At 36.2% G+C, this 17,610-nt stretch overlaps 1 protein-coding gene across 1 annotated transcript in view; it reads left to right on the forward strand.

Annotated features, from left to right (window-relative positions):
* Met (MET proto-oncogene, receptor tyrosine kinase) overlaps positions 1 to 17,610 on the forward strand; it is a 115,495-nt gene that overhangs the window by 88,617 nt on the left and 9,268 nt on the right. Inside the window, exons 12-17 of the mRNA XM_090333188.1 lie at positions 4,445 to 4,591; positions 6,288 to 6,444; positions 7,244 to 7,384; positions 9,814 to 10,044; positions 12,511 to 12,591; positions 15,532 to 15,713. Of these exons, the coding sequence (XP_090189314.1) occupies positions 4,445 to 4,591; positions 6,288 to 6,444; positions 7,244 to 7,384; positions 9,814 to 10,044; positions 12,511 to 12,591; positions 15,532 to 15,713 (939 nt within the window). The remainder of the gene's footprint in view (positions 1 to 4,444; positions 4,592 to 6,287; positions 6,445 to 7,243; positions 7,385 to 9,813; positions 10,045 to 12,510; positions 12,592 to 15,531; positions 15,714 to 17,610) is intronic.

Below are 17,610 nucleotides of genomic sequence, written 5' to 3' on the forward strand. Positions count from 1 at the left end.
TCATTAAATAAAATAGCTCTAAACTTTTACAAACATTCAAAAACTGATTATAGATAAAGAACCCCCCTCCCACTATCGTATCAGAGAACTGTATGGAACCACAAATGCTATTTATTGGCCTGGGGCACATTATTTCATAGAATGTCTATTAAAATGTGCAGCACTGGGCCAGAAGTTTGGCCTAGTCATAGAGTGGTTACTTAGCATGCATGAAGACCTGGGTTTGATTTTTTGGTACCATGTACATAGAAAAGCTGGAAGAGGTGTTGTGGCTCAAGTGGTAGAGCATAAGCCTTGAGGAAAGACCAACAACAGTGCTCAGGCCCTTAGTTCAAACCCCAGGATTGACAAAAATGCAGCATGGAAGTGATCCTATGGCTCACTAGCCTTAGGAAAAAGGAGCATGAGCTCCTTGTTTGCTTGCTTTGTTCTTTTATGCATGAGCATGTTTTATGAAAAGCAGAGAATATATATGTATATATGTGTGTGAATATATATATATGTATATGTGTGTGTGTGTGTGTATATATATATATATATATATATATATATATATATATATCCAGTCCTGAGGCTTGAACATAGGGCCTGGGAACTGTCCCTGAGCTTCTTTTGCTCAAGGCTAGCATTTTTACCATTTGAGCCACAGTACCAGTTCTGGATTTTCTGTTTATGTGGTACTAAGGAATCAAACCCAGGGTTTCAAACATGCTAGGCACATTCTCAGCCCAAGAATTACAATATTTAATCCCTAAATAAGGACTGCCTAGCCTCACCCTACTAGTTGTCTGATCCTGAAGCATGTCGGTATTTGTCATATCAGATATGTTTCCTACATCCAGTTTGGTAAATTCAGCTCATATAGAAAAAGGGGGCAGGAAGACGAGATAAAGCAGGGAGCAGGAAAATCAGACACTCAGGTGTGACTTTGTGATCGCGAGAACACACTTCTAAAAGATCTTGTAAAGTCAGGTATCAATGGTTACACACCAAAAACATTGTTCTGAGACATTACAATTCATCTGTTGCTCAGAAGGAGCTTAAATCTCCTTAAATTTTCATGTGACTGAAGACTCCAAAGTAATCACATCTACCCTAGGTTCAGTTCTTAGCCCAGCTAGGATAGAAGGGAAGGATTCCATCATTAGGGATCATTTGACTAAGCATCAAGACTTATTCTTGTCTGATCGTGTTCGTATCTTATTCATAACTAGTCTTACCCTGTGCTGCACTTCTTATTTCAGCTCCTTTTTGCTCAAGGCTAGCACTCTACCACTTGAGCCACAGCATCACTTCCATGCTGCACTTTTTTTTCTGGTGTACTTTGTTGTTTTATTTTTTCTTATGGGAAGATTTTATGAACACTGATTTTTACATCATATTTCAAATGTCATGTTTAACAAACAAGAAGTCAAGAAGGCAATCTCTCTATGCAATCACTGGCACATAAATTTTAGAACATAATTAAAATTAAGCTGAGAGTTTGTATGTCATAGATACATATCCATCTATATAACATTATATCTATAGAGTATATATCCCATCATAGATTTTTCATCTATATAGTTATATTTATATAACTATTGAGTCATAGCTCTTGTACTGTTTGGATCTAATATCCACATATCAAGGAGACCCATGTGCCTTTTGTCCCTTTGGTCCTGACTTATCTCACTCAACATGATTTGCTCTAGTTCCCAGATAATGCCACTATTTTATCTTGTCTGTTGGCTATGTAGAATTCCATTGTATATATGTACCACAGTTTTTGTATCCATTCATCTGTAGTGGGGCGCCTGGGTTGCTTCCATTGCTTGACTGTTGTGAATAGTGCACAATCTGCACATTTTAATATGCATTCTATAAAACAATATGCCTCAGGCCCATAAATAGCACTTGCGGTTCCATACATTTCTCTAAATAAGTAAGAAGCAGAGAGTTCCAAGTAGACAGTAAGGAAAACAAATTAAATTTGGTCTGTCAAGGTTTTCCCAAATATTCAGCAAAGTTTTCCTTTTATTACCTATTGATACTTTTAATGCTTTCAAGCCTGATCCTTTGGTCTAAATTCTAAGCAGAGGGACTTAGGTCCTTAACTGAAGTGTTAACCTTGCCTTGTCACTACTAGCACCATCTTTGCCAACTCACTGATTTTCTGCTGCAAATTTCAATGGACTGAATGGTCACACTGCCTCTCGTAGAGTTACCTGGTGGCCACTTAGATATGAGAACTTCCTGGAGCCTTTTTATTAGAAAGTCATTTTTCAGACTAATTCCTTCTACTCCTAGCTGAACCGTTTTAGTGCCAGCTGAAACATGCAGCATCTCCAGGCCTGAATCCTGTCTAGAAACATATGACATGCCAAGACAGAGTGAAAGAAGAAAGTGATGAGAAACATACAGTTTGATGTGACACATTGGAAGTCTTGGGCTTTCACTTTAGAAATGCATCCATCTGAACACTACAGTGAGAGGAAGAAACTCTTAATCCATACATTCTCTGTAACTAGACCTACATCTAACTTGTATCAAGTAGAATAAACTCTACTTCATGACCTAGTCCTTCCTTGAACCTTTGCTTCCCATATCTAAAGCAGGGATGACAATAATACCTAGGAGGGGGATATCTCTGCAGGATTCATTATAATTCTACACATGTAAAGAGTGAAAGATCAGAAAGCCTTACAATGTATTATTTACATGTACATCTTTTGTGGTTTTAGTGACTGAAGAACCAAGCTGATTTTGTAATTATGTTCTTCTATTTAATGATGGTTGATAGTAGATAATAGTGAAAAGTAAATCATAAAGGTCTTGAGCATATATTTTCGCACTCAATGAAGCTACATCTACTTTACATGACACAAAGTAACCTATACTTACAGTTTTACACATACAGTCCTGGCTGCCACATCACTTTAGTGACAGTTACCTTTTATTTATTTATTAATCTTTTAGAATAATGATATATACAAAGCTGCTAGTGATTTATTCTGGAAGTCTGTGTTCCTCACATGCTCCTTGGTGGGTGGTTGTGAAAATCTGCTTTTGTTTAAGAATCCAAGGAGATCCTAAGCTGAAAAGAATGAGTCCTGTAGATGTAAATGTCATGTGATCATCCCTTCCCCCAGCTTTAGTTATTATCTGAGCAAGCAAGACACATTTTAGTCCTTCACTCATAAATCAAATGCTCCAGCTCTTTAATCTCTTCTCTCTGTCATTGTCTGAATTCCCTCCAATATGTGAGTAAAGCCCTTCGCCCTCCTCTAACTTACCCAACAAGTTGTCATTTGAAGCCCCAAAGTGACCTTCTAGATTTATGTGCTTCTATTTTGAATTGCCCTGTGTGGCTGACCTGGATCAATGGATTGCTCATACTGCCTTTAGAAATACCATAAGAATAGGATTTACTCATGTTCACTCTTTTTCTCAGACCCCAGCCTCATGTAAAAAAGAAGTATCTTCTTCCTATTCCTTTTCCCAGAATAATGTCTGCCCTACCAATCTGTGGGGATTTGCCAACTATAAAAGATTATGTACAATAAAGTAACAGGACAGTAGTTATTACTAGCTGTTCTTTGTCCATAAGAAAAATAGTAATAGGTTTTGATAGATCTCTTGTCAAGGTAATGGTCTGTTTAATAAATAACCATACTCATTAAGTTTTGATATGAGAAACTGTACTTGTATTTGTACTTCATTCCCAAGGCTAATGATTGGTCTCTTTAATAAAATGTTGATAATTTAAAAATTCCTGATGGTAACTTCTGTTAAATGAATATGTCAAATTGAGTAATTTTTTAAAAAAGTTCTTATGTGACTATATAATTGTTCAAACTAATATAATCGTGCTCCCAAATCTTAATGAAGAGCATCTGGCATGTTAGGGGAATTCCTTTGAAAATGTATTTGTTTATGTATAGGATGCAAATGTGCAACAAGGTTAAAAAAATTGCCCGACTCAAACTGAAATGTACTGACATACAGCATGTACATCTCTAGGGATGGGTCTTGGGTATTTTTATTTCTTCGACTTTCAGTGTGATTCTGCAAGTGGAGCTTGCGTTGAGAATCATGACATTAGACAGTTTTAGATTGTACATCCACTGAATGAAGTGCTTTCCTTTTGCCAAGTTTGATAACCACTAAATACAATAGATGATTAGGGATATTATGTCTTCCAACTTAACAACATAAGCCATCTTCTTTTTTACTCTAAAATCCAATTTGATGAGAAAGTCTATCTTATAATTCTTGACCAACACCTTGAAATTGTCATATTCCCTTTCGACATCCTAATTCTCATGATAATGAGTATCATAAAACTTCATGCCTTGGCATATAATTTAGTCTGTGTTTACAGCATATTATATTCTTTCCCTATTGTGAGCATTCTGGAAGAAGTGTGAAGATTAAAAACTTCTTTGTTTTTTTTTCCTTCTAGGGAAATGATATTGATCCTGAAGCAGTTAAAGGTGAAGTGTTAAAAGTTGGAAACAAGAGCTGTGAGAATATACACTCACATTCTGAAGCCGTCTTATGTACGGTCCCCAATGACCTGCTGAAATTGAACAGTGAGCTAAATATAGAGGTGGGGTTCCTGAATTCCTCTCATGATGTAAATAAAGGTGCCAGTGTAATTATGTCACTTGTAGGCTTAAAATAAATCATTAAAGCTCATTTGTGTGTTGGCTTTGGCTCATCAGCTCAGCCTCAATTCCTAGCGGTTATTTTAGAAATAGTGACTTTTAAAAATACTGTTTCCTTCCCCAAGCTTACCCAGGTAGGTTTCAGAAGGCCTTTCTACTCACACTAGCCTACATAAGGAATCAGGACACATCTAACAATGTCAGTTCCCCTGCCCCTCTCCAGTCCAGGAGGCTGGACCTCAGGTTCTCCTGCACCTACAGAGATCACAAACACATGAAACCCTATAAATAAAAGAAGACATATACACCAAATAAAGTAAAATAAAGATTAGACCTTTTATACTAACTGCTGCCATTTAGACAACTAAACCAGAAAATCTAATACCAGAATGATTTTTTTCATTATTTTTAACAGCTTTATTGTGATATAACTCACATACCACCCAATTAAAGAATATAATTCAACTGGAATATTATATTATTGATTCATTTAAATTATACTTATATATTTATAATATTTTCCATGTTCATCATTTTATTTGGGTTTTAACTGTATTTTCTTGTCATTTCTTTTTGGTACTGGGGATCGAACCCAGGATGTTGTGCGAGCACTTTGCCACTGAGCTATATCCCAGTCCCATGTTAATCATTTTAAATGCACAGTTCAGTAGCATGAATTTCATTCATAATATTGCATAACTATCATCACTGTCTAATCCCAAACCTTTTCCATTGCCCAAAACATAAGTTATGTAACTTAGTAATCAATAAGTCCACATTTTCTTCCTCCCCTTGTCCCTGGCAACCTCTACTCTGTCTCTATGATCATAATTTTCCCCTTCTAAGTATTCCATGTAAGTGGAATCTTACAATATTTGTAATTTAGCATTTGGTTCATATTACTTAGCAAAATGTCTCTAAGATTCAACTCCATTGTAGCCATGGATTTCTTCCTTTCTACACCTGAGTAATGTTTCACCATGTACATTGTTTATCTAAGGATAATTGATGCTGGAATCTAGAAATTGATGCTGGAAAATGGGAATGTTCAAAAACATATGAAAATTCAGGACTGAATTGTGTAATCAAAACTGATATTTCAGAATGAACCACATATACTAAACATCACAAAATATTAGAGCTAGAAGTGACCCAAGAGATTTCTTGTGTATATCAAAACAATTGACGATATTAAGAGACTTGATTGTCACATAATTAAAAGATTATTGGTCTCTTATGAGAAGTCATTCCATCCTTGGCCATGGGACAGAATTAATACCTTACTATTCATTCATAATTCTGTGGTACAATATAAATTGCACCATAATTACATATCTCACTAATATACCCCAGTTCCTCAAGATCAGGGACTGTTTTGTATTTTCTGCCAACTAATACCTAGGAACAAAAATAAATAGCTAAATGTCATAGAAGTACCTTGAGTATCAATATTCCCTAATTGTTAGAATACTAAGGCAGACTTGAGGAATCTTCTATTACTCTGAAGGCAGTCATCCCATTTCCAGAATGATGATTGGTGGGTGGGATTTGGGACAGAGAAATTGTAATTTCATCTGCAAAGCATATCTTTTATCTGTCCTGGCTGAAGTCTGACTTTTCTTTATCTGTTATTTCTAGTGGAAACAAGCCATCTCTTCAACTGTCCTTGGAAAAGTGATAGTTCAACCAGATCAGAATTTCACAGGATTGATCGTTGGTGTTGTCTCAATATCGATAATACTTTTAGTAGTACTCGGACTTTTCCTGTGGATGAAAAAGAGAAAACAAATTAAAGGTGCACATGTGTTATTATTTGTCTTAAGAAGTTATGAACAATATAGCTTAATACTGTTGTAAACTCCTGTGGGCTCTCTTGTATGCAGTCATAGAGATTTATCTTGTGTGATTGAAGTTTTTAATGACCTATGTTATTTCTCTTCTCTTCTTTTGCCCTATGGTTAATCTCATGTTATTACTGTACCTGACTTGGTTATTTGGCATATTGCATATATATTTATTTGTTTATTTGAAATATGGAAGGGAATGAGGAAAACAAGATGATTGTGGGGGAGAGAGGCAAACGAGGACAAAAACATGAGAAAGGGTATCAATGTGCGAGAAGTAATGCACCTACTACATGATGAATATAACTGCAACCCCTCTATGCCTTATCGCAACAATAAAATTTTAAAAATAAATGTTGAGGGACCAGGAGTTTGGCCTAGTGATAGAGTGCTTGCCTAGCATTCACTAGGACCCAGGTTCGATTCCTCGGTACCACATACATAGAAAAAAAAAGCCAGAAGTGGTGCTGAGGCTCAAGTGGTAGAGCTCTAGCGTTGAGAAAGTCCAAGGACAGTGCTCAGGCCCTGAGCTCAAGCCCAGGACTGGCAAAAATAAATAAATAAATATAGATAGATAGGTAGATAGATAGATAGAAAGAAAGAAAGATAGAAAGATAGATAGATAGATAGATAGATAGATAGATAGATAGATAGATAGATAGATAGATGTTGAGTTCTAGACCTTGGGTCAAAGTCTACTAAAACTGTGATAGCCAAGTCTTTTAACAAGTTCTTTCTTTCTGTTTGAAGATCTAGGCAGTGAATTAGTTCGCTATGATGCAAGAGTCCACACGCCTCATTTGGATAGGCTTGTAAGTGCCCGAAGTGTAAGCCCGACTACAGAGATGGTTTCTGATGCATCTGTAGACTACCGAGCCACTTTTCCAGAAGGTATGCTTCTGATTACCTACATCTAGGCCACCATGATATTGGCATTTTTGATTGTTTTTGCTTTCGCTTTGTGTAGTTTTATAAAAACAGAAAAGTATTTGTCTCTACAAAGAAGTATTTATTTTGCCACAGAGTTGCATGGCTCTTATTTTAGAATGAACCCATGTTTGTATTGTAATTTTAGTGTCTGTAACCTCTCTTCTCACCAACAAAATTTAATTTTATAACCCTTTGATCAAAGGACTACTAAGTGTGATGTTGAAGAACTCTAAAGTTCTTTTCAGCAACTCAGAAACAGTTAAGTTTCAAACTATATTTTACTTAAATGCATAACTGCTACATTTTTATCATTGACTCCCACATATTTAAAATAACCATTAATAATCTTTTGAAGCATTTTTTGTGAACACAGCCTTTTACCTATAACATTCTGGGACTTGAATATATTTTGAGCCTTACTCGAGAAAACCCTTAAGTTGTGCTGTTAAAGAAAAAAGAGCCAACATCATCTGCTTTGTAAAACAGTAAGGCTAATAATGGTCAGGTTCCCCAGAGCAGTTCACATTGTTTTATTTAAAACTCTCCTGGTCAAAGCAGCATGTCTGTATTGTATCAGCTCCATTATCTTTAGAAGTTACCGGATGTGAGTCAAGTACAAGCATTTCCTTAGTTGAATATTTACCTTTGGACAAATAAAATGAGTCACAGACACTTTTGGATACTGGAAAGTTAGAAGTTGCTCATCCAAACAAATGCAAGAGTAATGAGCACTGAACATTTAAACATTGTTTTAATGATTGTGTCCTCATTATTTTTGAAGATTACTTATTTCTAGAGACATTTATTGTCTTTGCTCCATTTGCCATCCGAAATCCATTCCTTTAAAAATATGGGCAAATAAAATCTCGATTACTATCTTGGAATTTAGATCTAATTTCTGTATTCTATATTCATATTAGTCATTCTAACTTGAGACAAGGAAAACTCACAAATATTCTTTTAGAAAGCAACAGCTGTCCTAATCTTTCCAATTCCTTACCCAACTTCTGTTACTATGCCTAAGAAAAACAAGCTCTTCTTCTTACTTATTTTAATCATGGAAATGTGAATAAAGTGAGAGAAAGTGACCTGGAAAGAAGAATAACAAAATTAATAGGCAGAACCTAACCATGAGGCAACTGAAGAACTTTTCTCTCTCGTGCTGGTAGATCAGACTGACAATCTTTCCCATAGAAACTCATGTACCTCAGCATCACATACTGGTGATCTAAACTAGTTTCTGTGCCTTTTTTTGGACTTAGCTAAGGTGTGAATAGAATATTCCAGAGGATGTAAGTCATGTATCTGACAAAGGATTTTTTATCAATTCTTGCACCTCTGAGAATTCCTAGCTAGGAACTCTTGGTGCAAATATTTGGGAAGTGAAGATAAGCTTCCTCCTATCAAGAAGCTCATTTTACTTTTCAATCCTCCAAAGTGGTTTTGGAGAACCTGACCTTTTGGAAATAAAAATAAGAAAGCATTGAAGTACAGTCTGAAAAGTCTACAAGACTCCATCTCCAACTAATCAGCAGCAAAATGCTAGATTGGAGATCTGGCTCATGTGCCAGAGCACCAGATATGAGCAAGAGAGCCAAGTAAGAGCATGAGGTCCTTCCTCAATTCAAAGTCAGTACAAGCACATACATAAAAAGTCCAACACGCTGCTCATGTTACTCAAAATATCTTAGGTTTTGAAGCATTTCAGATCTCAGATGGGGGGGAGCATCAAATGTTCTCAATCCATTTACGTAATTATATTTCAGATCAGAGCTACTCAACTAGTGGCTCCTGTGCAGAAACTCTAAAATCTGAGATCATCCAAAAATCTAAACCACTTCTTGTCTCAAGTATTTTAAATAAAAGATGCTGGATCTATAAGTACTCATGTCCATTTTGACATATTTTTTCCTTATCTTGGAATCCATATGTGTTTTGCATAATACTAGTCTCTCAAACATTATCTTTCTCATTTTCTCACATTGAGCTGGGTTGTTGTGAGACTAGGCAATTATTTGGTCTCAACTTTACTAGTTTCCAGTCTTAAGGATATACTATAGTCACAACTAAATATTAAGCTTGGCCTTTTATTTATTAATTTTTTAAAAACTAAGAAAAATTATGGTAAGCAAGATTGCAAAATGTCAGTTTACTTAAAAGAAAATTTGTAAACATTTTCTAAAATGGTTGTATGAGTAAGTCAGTATCTTTTCCTGAATCATTACCATTTTTCACCAACCAGTTTCTTTGTAAAGGTTCTTTCTGGCCCTTTCCATAGTATAAGCATTATTTCTTTAATTTTAAAATACTAGCTTCCCTATTAATTCAGTATGTTTGTAAAGTGCAATTGCATTTTCACTATTGTTTTTTCTATTTGCTTTATCTTGCAGAACAATTTCCTAACTCCTCCCAGAATGGATCCTGCAGACAAGCACAGTATCCTCTGACAGACTTGTCCCCCATCCTCAATAGTGGGGACTCTGATATATCCAGTCCATTACTGCAAAACACTGTCCACATTGACCTCAGTGCTCTAAATCCAGACTTGGTCCAAGCTGTCCAACACGTAGTGATTGGGCCTAGCAGTCTGATTGTGCATTTCAATGAAGTCATAGGAAGAGGTAAGTCTTTCCATTCAGCTTCGGGTTAAGTGCCATTGTCCAGTAAGTATTTTATCTTCTGCCTTTGCAGATTAGGGATGTAGACAATGGTGAGAGTTATTATAACAGCACAGATAATGAGTGCATTTGGTTTCTGTTCTGCAGAAATGCAGCCCTGCAGATCACATCCACAAGAACTTGCCCTTGCATATGGAAGCAACTGGATTCCTTCCCACACATATAAGAAATAAATTCACCATGTCTTCTTCTGCCTCATACTAGGAACTCTAATTTCATAGAATGCATCATTTACTTCCTTTTTGAGTTACATTTTCACAACTCCCTGTAGTCTTTCTTTATCCCACGAACAGTGTTTAATTCTTTGAATCCCTGGTTTATAAACCAGTGTGTACACCACTGGACAGCATCAAGAGAAGAATTTATAGCATTCCCCTAATCTGAAACAACATATATCATCTGTATGATCCACTGCAATTTCTTTATACAAAGAGGAATGAGTATTTGTAATAGCCAGCCAACGCAGCAATAACAGTTAGCATAAACAATATTTGAGGACATATTTAGCAGGGAAAGAAACTAACCAGAAGCCAAGAACTAAACTCCACACTTCTTTTTTCCCCCTTTCCAAACATTTTTTATCCTTACTAACAATTGACCCCTGATCCCCATTATTCTATATGTACTATAAGAGATTGTACAGGCATCTGCCAGCTTGATACAGGAGAGATGGAAGGAATTATTTGCCTTACATGAACAGGAGATCTTCTTTTCCTGTGGCTGTGTGCACGTATTTCCCATCTCACACTCCAGAGTTTGATTCTGAGCAAGTGGCTTCTTTTCTAAGAGACACTTTGCTGTTCACAAGCTTGTTTCCATATCTCACATAAAAGTAACATACAGTTGTTCTATCTGCCTAACAGTTCCAATAACTGCACCAGTTTAAGAGGGGGTAGCCTTGCTACTTATAATATCTGATGTAAAATTACAACTTTTTTAAATCAGGAAAGGTGCTAAAATAAAAATCACTTCTCTGGTGAAGTAATAATCAGTAACAACCTCAAAATATTAACTAGCATTTACTTTATGTTTGTCTTCAGGGGAATGTGTACATTTATAACCATGACTTTTACTTTATTCATCTTTGTGTTGGAAGAGGGCAGGTTAACGCCTGACACTCATCCTAGGCACTGAGGCATTTTGGGCTAGATGAGAGAATTAACTGAATGACTTACACAGCAACCAGACATTTGGCACCTTCAAGAAAAAAATTATTGCCACTGGATGAAAGGCTATCATTGGGGAAATGATGTGGTTAAAGCCAGAGGGAAATGCATGAAATGAGTCACAGTGAATTTGCTTCATTTAGGCAACTGCTTTTTGGTTTCTGCCAACCTCGCTTACATATTAACCAGTGACTAATTCAGGAAATCCTTATTCTATAATACTAATCTTATTTCTAATGTTTATAATATTTTCTCATTTCAGTTTACTGGAATATAGGGAGCTTCTTTTATTAAACATTTTCATACTTAAAAAATATTATTCGGGACCGGGAGTTTGGCCTAGTGGTAGAGTGCTTGCCTAGCATGCATGAGGACCCGGGTTCAATTCCTCGGCACCACATACATAGAAAAAAGCTGGAAGTGGTGCTGAGGCTCAAGTGGTAGAGCTCTAGCCTTGAGAAAGACCAAGGACCGTGCTCAGGCCCTGAGCTCAAGCCCAAGCCTGGCAAGAAAATATATATATATATATTATTTGATCCCTAAAAATACTTTCAAATTCCTATTTTCATTATTTCTGCTGTGATTCAATACTTCATTATAATAGCCCTTCATAATCAATGTATCAGTTGCAGATCCTGGTGTATATTAAATAATGATATTGAATAGATCATTGAAACAAATGTGTATAAATAAATACTTGCACATATACACACATAAAATATGCATATAAAAATACTCATACTCCAAACCAGGAGTTTCACCTAGTGGTAGAGTGCTTATCTAACATGCCCGAGGACCCAGGTTTGATTCCTCGGTACCACATACATAGAAAAAAGCTGGAAGTGGTGCTGAGACTCAAGTGGTAGAGCTCTAGCCTTGAGAAAGTCCAAGGACAGTGCTCAGGCCCTAGCTCAAGCCCAGGACTGGCCAAAAAGAAAAAAGAAGAAGAACTCCATAAAAACATTGATATAGTTCATTGAAGTATCATAAACAATACATTTTTTTTTAATTTGTATTTTATTGTAAAGGTAATCTGCAGAGCAGTTAGTTACATGAGTAAGGTCCATGAGTACATTTCTTTTAGAACAGTATTATTTCTTCCCTCATTGAGCTGTCCCACTTTTCCTCCCCACCCCTGCATCTTTGTTATACAGAAAAAAGAGATGCAGGTAAAGATCTTAATAAATAATTACTGAATGATTGAACATTATCCAGCTATAATCAAGTTTCTTCTTTTACGCAGGGCATTTTGGCTGTGTCTATCATGGGACTTTGTTAGACAATGATGCCAAGAAAATTCACTGTGCAGTGAAATCCTTGAATAGTAAGTTCCACTTTCCTAAACAATGAAGGATAGCTTGTGATCTATAAAGTAATAAGTAGTTTAAAATAAAAGTGATGACTGCTATTTTTCCTTATAGAAAAAATAAGAGTTATTGCTTCAATTATGGGTCTAATCCTAAAAATTTGTTTGATCTAAACCTATATTAAGATATTCCCTCTAAAATTACTCACAACCCCCTCAGAGATCTTATAAGCTCGGGTATAGGCAAAATAAGGATCTGGGGTGAACTGTGTATCAGTTAGCTATATTGGGCCTATAATATTTGTTTTGAAAATAACATTTATAGAAACTATTGGAAGCATGCTGCCATATACAGTAATGATGACTCATTTTACCCAGAGGCATTACTGTAATTATTGTTAACCACAATTTCCACTAAGAAGATTTAAAAAATAAGGCAGAAGAAAAATATTCTGGCATAAAATTATGAGCATGATAATACTTCATTTATTCCACATGCTTGAGGAATGAGGTGTTCCATATAAATTAAATTTTCTCCCTTTTGATGCTGGGGTATTTCTTAAAATTTTAGCTATTACTGAGAAAATCTTTTTATATGAAATGTATACTCATTTAAGAAACAGGGAATTCCAAGCACACACTAAGTCTTTATCAATGAATGATACAGAACCACAATTATGGCCATAAATTACAATATTGCACAACTAATATAGTCTAACTATAATTTTCTGACTCCACTTTTGTTGACTGATCTCCCATTTCTAATTTTCTACCTACAATATTCAGCAGCCTGAAAATCATTAGGCAGGTAGCATTTCATTTTACAGATTTACATTAGAATAACTAAATGAACAGACAGAAATATTTACCATGAGATACACTATTGCTATATCATTTCATCTATTTTATATTATGAATCTCCATGCCAAGCACCATTCTCTAGAGTTAACTTTGTTGATATCCAATCACAAAGTCATTAAAAGGACATGAAGTTTAACTGAAGTTATAAGTAATTCAGGCTGATAGCTAATAAATGTGGCTCACAAGAATTCTCTTTTCCTGCCAATCCTAACACCAAGAAATATTTCTGTTCTTGGTATACATGGATTCAGTCCATACTGACTTCTATTGTCTTTTCCAAGTCTCAGAATGCATTGCATTTGTCAAAGAATACCAGTACTAGCCAGGTGCGATGGCTCATGCCTGTAATTCTAGCTACTCTGGAGGCTGAGATCTGAAGATTGTGGTTCAAAGCCAGTCCAGGCACTAAAGTCTGTGAGACTCTTATCTCCAATTAAACACCAGAAAACCAGAAGTGGCTCTGTGGCTCAAGGGGTAGGGTGGATAGCCTTGAACTGAAGAGTTCAGGAACAATGCCCTGGCTCAGAGTTCAAGTCCCAACAACAACAAAAAAAAGAATGCCAATACTGTCATAAATGCCAAAGAGATAATAGTTGAATTAATAAATGAATGCTGTTAACATTTCATTAATGCTTTTTTTTTCATTAATGCTTTCTAAGTAGCAAATCCTCAGTATTTCTCTCTGGATATGATTAGAAACTACTACATAAATATATATATATATATATATATACACACACACACACACACACACACTCATATATATATTTAACTACTTAGCTAGAAATGTATCTTGGGGATAGAGTACTTGTCTAACATATACAAGGCTCTGGGTTTAGTTGCCTATAAAACACACACATACACACACACACACACACACACACACACACACACACAACTTATCTTATGGTAATTGGTCTTTAAATTCTCTTGCTGTAAGAGTAAAGTATGACTTACTGTTTGTTTTCATAAGAAAGGTTTTTGAGACACAGTCACTTGTCAATGGCTTTTTCATGGCCCATGCTTCAATAGTAGAACTGAACATTTGTGAAAAATACCACGTGGCTATGAAGCCAAATGTATTTACTATTTGACACATGCAGAAAAAAATTGCCAGTGTGTGCCCTAGAAAATCACTACAGAAATGTACTGGCCTGCTTGCTTCCATTTTTCTGTATGATACAATCATGCACAAGACCAACTGATTGCTCATCTCTATTTTACCTAAGGGATTGTGGGTGATAACTTGAAGGCAACCATGCAGACTATTGGGGCTCAAATAGTACCCTAAAATGTGGCCCTTTAATGCATGTTGAATAGGTTCAACTTAAAGGACAGTAGAGGGACCTCAGATTAGAAATTTCCTCATTTAAAAAGAGATCCTATCTACACTCTGGGAAAAGCACTACCATGTAACCTAACAAGGCCAAAAGAATCAAGGCAAACAAACTTGGCTGCATTTCCCTCTCAGTCCATTACTGTTCAATCATATACATGTTGTCCAATCACGCTTACCATTTTTCCATTCTCCATCCAATCCAAAATGTGTCATAATGGTAGAGTGCCACCTCGTGAGGCCCTGAGTTCAAACCCAAGTACCACACACACACACACACACACACACACACACACACACACACACAAGAACAAGAAAATAAAAACACAATTGGTGTTACCTGTATGCTTAGGTCTTCATTTTTGAAACCTGTTCTGTCTTGCAAAGCTTTTGCTTAAAGAGATTTTTTTCATATATTTTATTGTGATTAATAGAAGGGTTACATGATACTTGCCAGATAGAAGGTGCATTAATTCACATACATTGATACCCTTTCACATGTCTTGCTTCTCAATTGTGCTTTCCTTTCCTTACCTGTTTTTAGCTGTAAGATTCTCAGCTATGACACTGATCATGTCTTTCCACCTCTACAATACCATTCATTCCAGAATATTGTTCAAAAGATAAATGAATAAAACACTCTGAGGTTGAGGTTTCAAGACAAGGAATAACCTCAGTTGTATTTCATTGCTCTTCCTATCTAATTTTGACAAAATATTGTTCTGTAATGAGGTTAATGTTGCCACCACTATGTTTCTCAGGAATCACTGACATAGGAGAAGTCTCCCAGTTTCTGACTGAAGGAATCATCATGAAAGATTTCAGCCATCCCAACGTTCTCTCACTCTTGGGAATCTGCCTTCGAAGTGAAGGGTCTCCACTGGTGGTGCTACCGTATATGAAACATGGAGATCTTCGAAATTTCATTCGAAATGAGACTCATGTAAGTAGTTCCCAAGCTTACAAACTGGTGAGCTAACAATAAATAAACCAGCTATCCCTTCAAGATATGCCAGCTTTGAGTCAGATGTATTTATCTTTACTGGAGCTGAAACACAGTGTCTCCCACTTGCTAGACTAATTCTCTCTCACTTGAGCTTTGTCACCAACCTTGATAATTGATTGCTGTTTTGGAGATGGAGTCTAGCAAACTTTTTTGTATAGCCTGGATTTGAATAACAATTCCCCAGATCTCTGTTTTTTGAGTAGCTAAGAATACAGATATGAAATTCCAGAACTGAACTCTGGGACAATAATTCTTAATTGCCCAGCAAACAGCTTCATCTTGCTCTCCATCTATTTGATATCCTAAAGTCATCTTTGAATGTCTGTTATGTTCCAGAGAATAAACACAGCAGAAGTGGAACAGATACAGAGAAAACAATAATCCACATGGAATTTTAACTCTAGGAGACCTAGTTACAAATGAATTCTTTACCATTCACTCTCCTACCTCTGGACCTTCATATTTGCAATTCCCTCTGCCTGGAATACTATTCCCTTAGATATCCACATCTCTTACTCTCTCGTGTCCTTCAGCAATTTGTCCCAGTGTTTTCATCAAAGCTAGGTACCCTTAAGCTGTTTAAAAGTATAATGGGCCTATCCCATTCTCATAATTTCAGTCTGTCTCCCCTTCTTCCATCACACTTAGTATCACATCGAGTCTGAGCTTTGTAATGCTGTGGCCACAAACCACCTGTGAAAAGTGGCTTCATCAAATCAAAGTATGCACAGAGTACATCCCAGTTTTGAATACTGGATACAAAATGATTAAGTATCTCATAAATAATTGTTAACATTGTTTGCATGTTGGAAACATGTAAAATTTTCACCTTTATTTAACTTTTTAAATATGGTTACTGAAAAAATTTATTTATTTTGGGGGGGAGTGGTCATGGGGCTTGAACTCTGGACCTGGGTGCTGTCCCTGAGCTCTTCAGCTCAAGGCTACCACCCTACCCCTTGAGCCTCAGCCCCACTTCCCATTTTCTAGTGGTTAATTGGAGATAAGAGTCTGACATTCTTTAGTGCTCAGGTTGGCTTTGAACCGAAATCTTCAGATCTCAGCCTCCTGAATAGCTAGGATTATAGGCGTGAGCCACCACACCCAGCTAAAAAATTAAATTTTAAGTGTGGTTTACTTTATCTTTCTACTGAAAAGTGCTGCATTTGCCAACAAACAAATAAAACATAGTTCCATGCGGATGAATGTATAGATGGACAGATGGATATAGATTTAGATATACACATATATAATCAGAATGCAGACTCATGAGGGGAGACATTTGCATGTGTTTTATTTATGCCTATGGCTCCAACACATACAGTAATTTTCAGTTCAGAAGGTATTTGGGAGATTAATGAGTTCAAGGTTAGAAAAGAAGATCATAATTTCTTGCAAGTAAGAATTGTCTTCACCATATTTATGTCAACATCTAAAGGGTGAAGTAAGCAAGTTTTGGTCAGGCCAGGGCAAAAGAGGACAGAAGTTCCCACAATGGATTTACTTGAACGACTTAGGTTCCTCCTTGGTACCTGCCTTCCAAGTCTCAGTGGAATCAACAGAATAGTTTTGTTCTTGATCAAAACGTTTATAAATGTGGGATCAAGTTCTCAAAGAAAATATGCTCAAGAATAACAGAGAAATAGTTTGCATTCAACCAAAAGAATAAATCATTTCCTATCACTGAGTTTTTACAGATAAGGTGAACTCATCTGGCAAAACACATAGCTGCCCTGGCATCTCACTTTAATCCCTGTCATTTCATCACCAGTTAGTTAATAAATAAATATATTACCTTCCCTAGGATATTGTTACTCCATTACTTGGCTTTTTA

Source organism: Megascapheus bottae, chromosome 5 (genome assembly GCF_031878675.1).
Source record: "Megascapheus bottae isolate mThoBot1 chromosome 5, mThoBot2.hap1, whole genome shotgun sequence".
NCBI classification, from domain to species: Eukaryota; Metazoa; Chordata; class Mammalia; order Rodentia; family Geomyidae; genus Megascapheus; species Megascapheus bottae.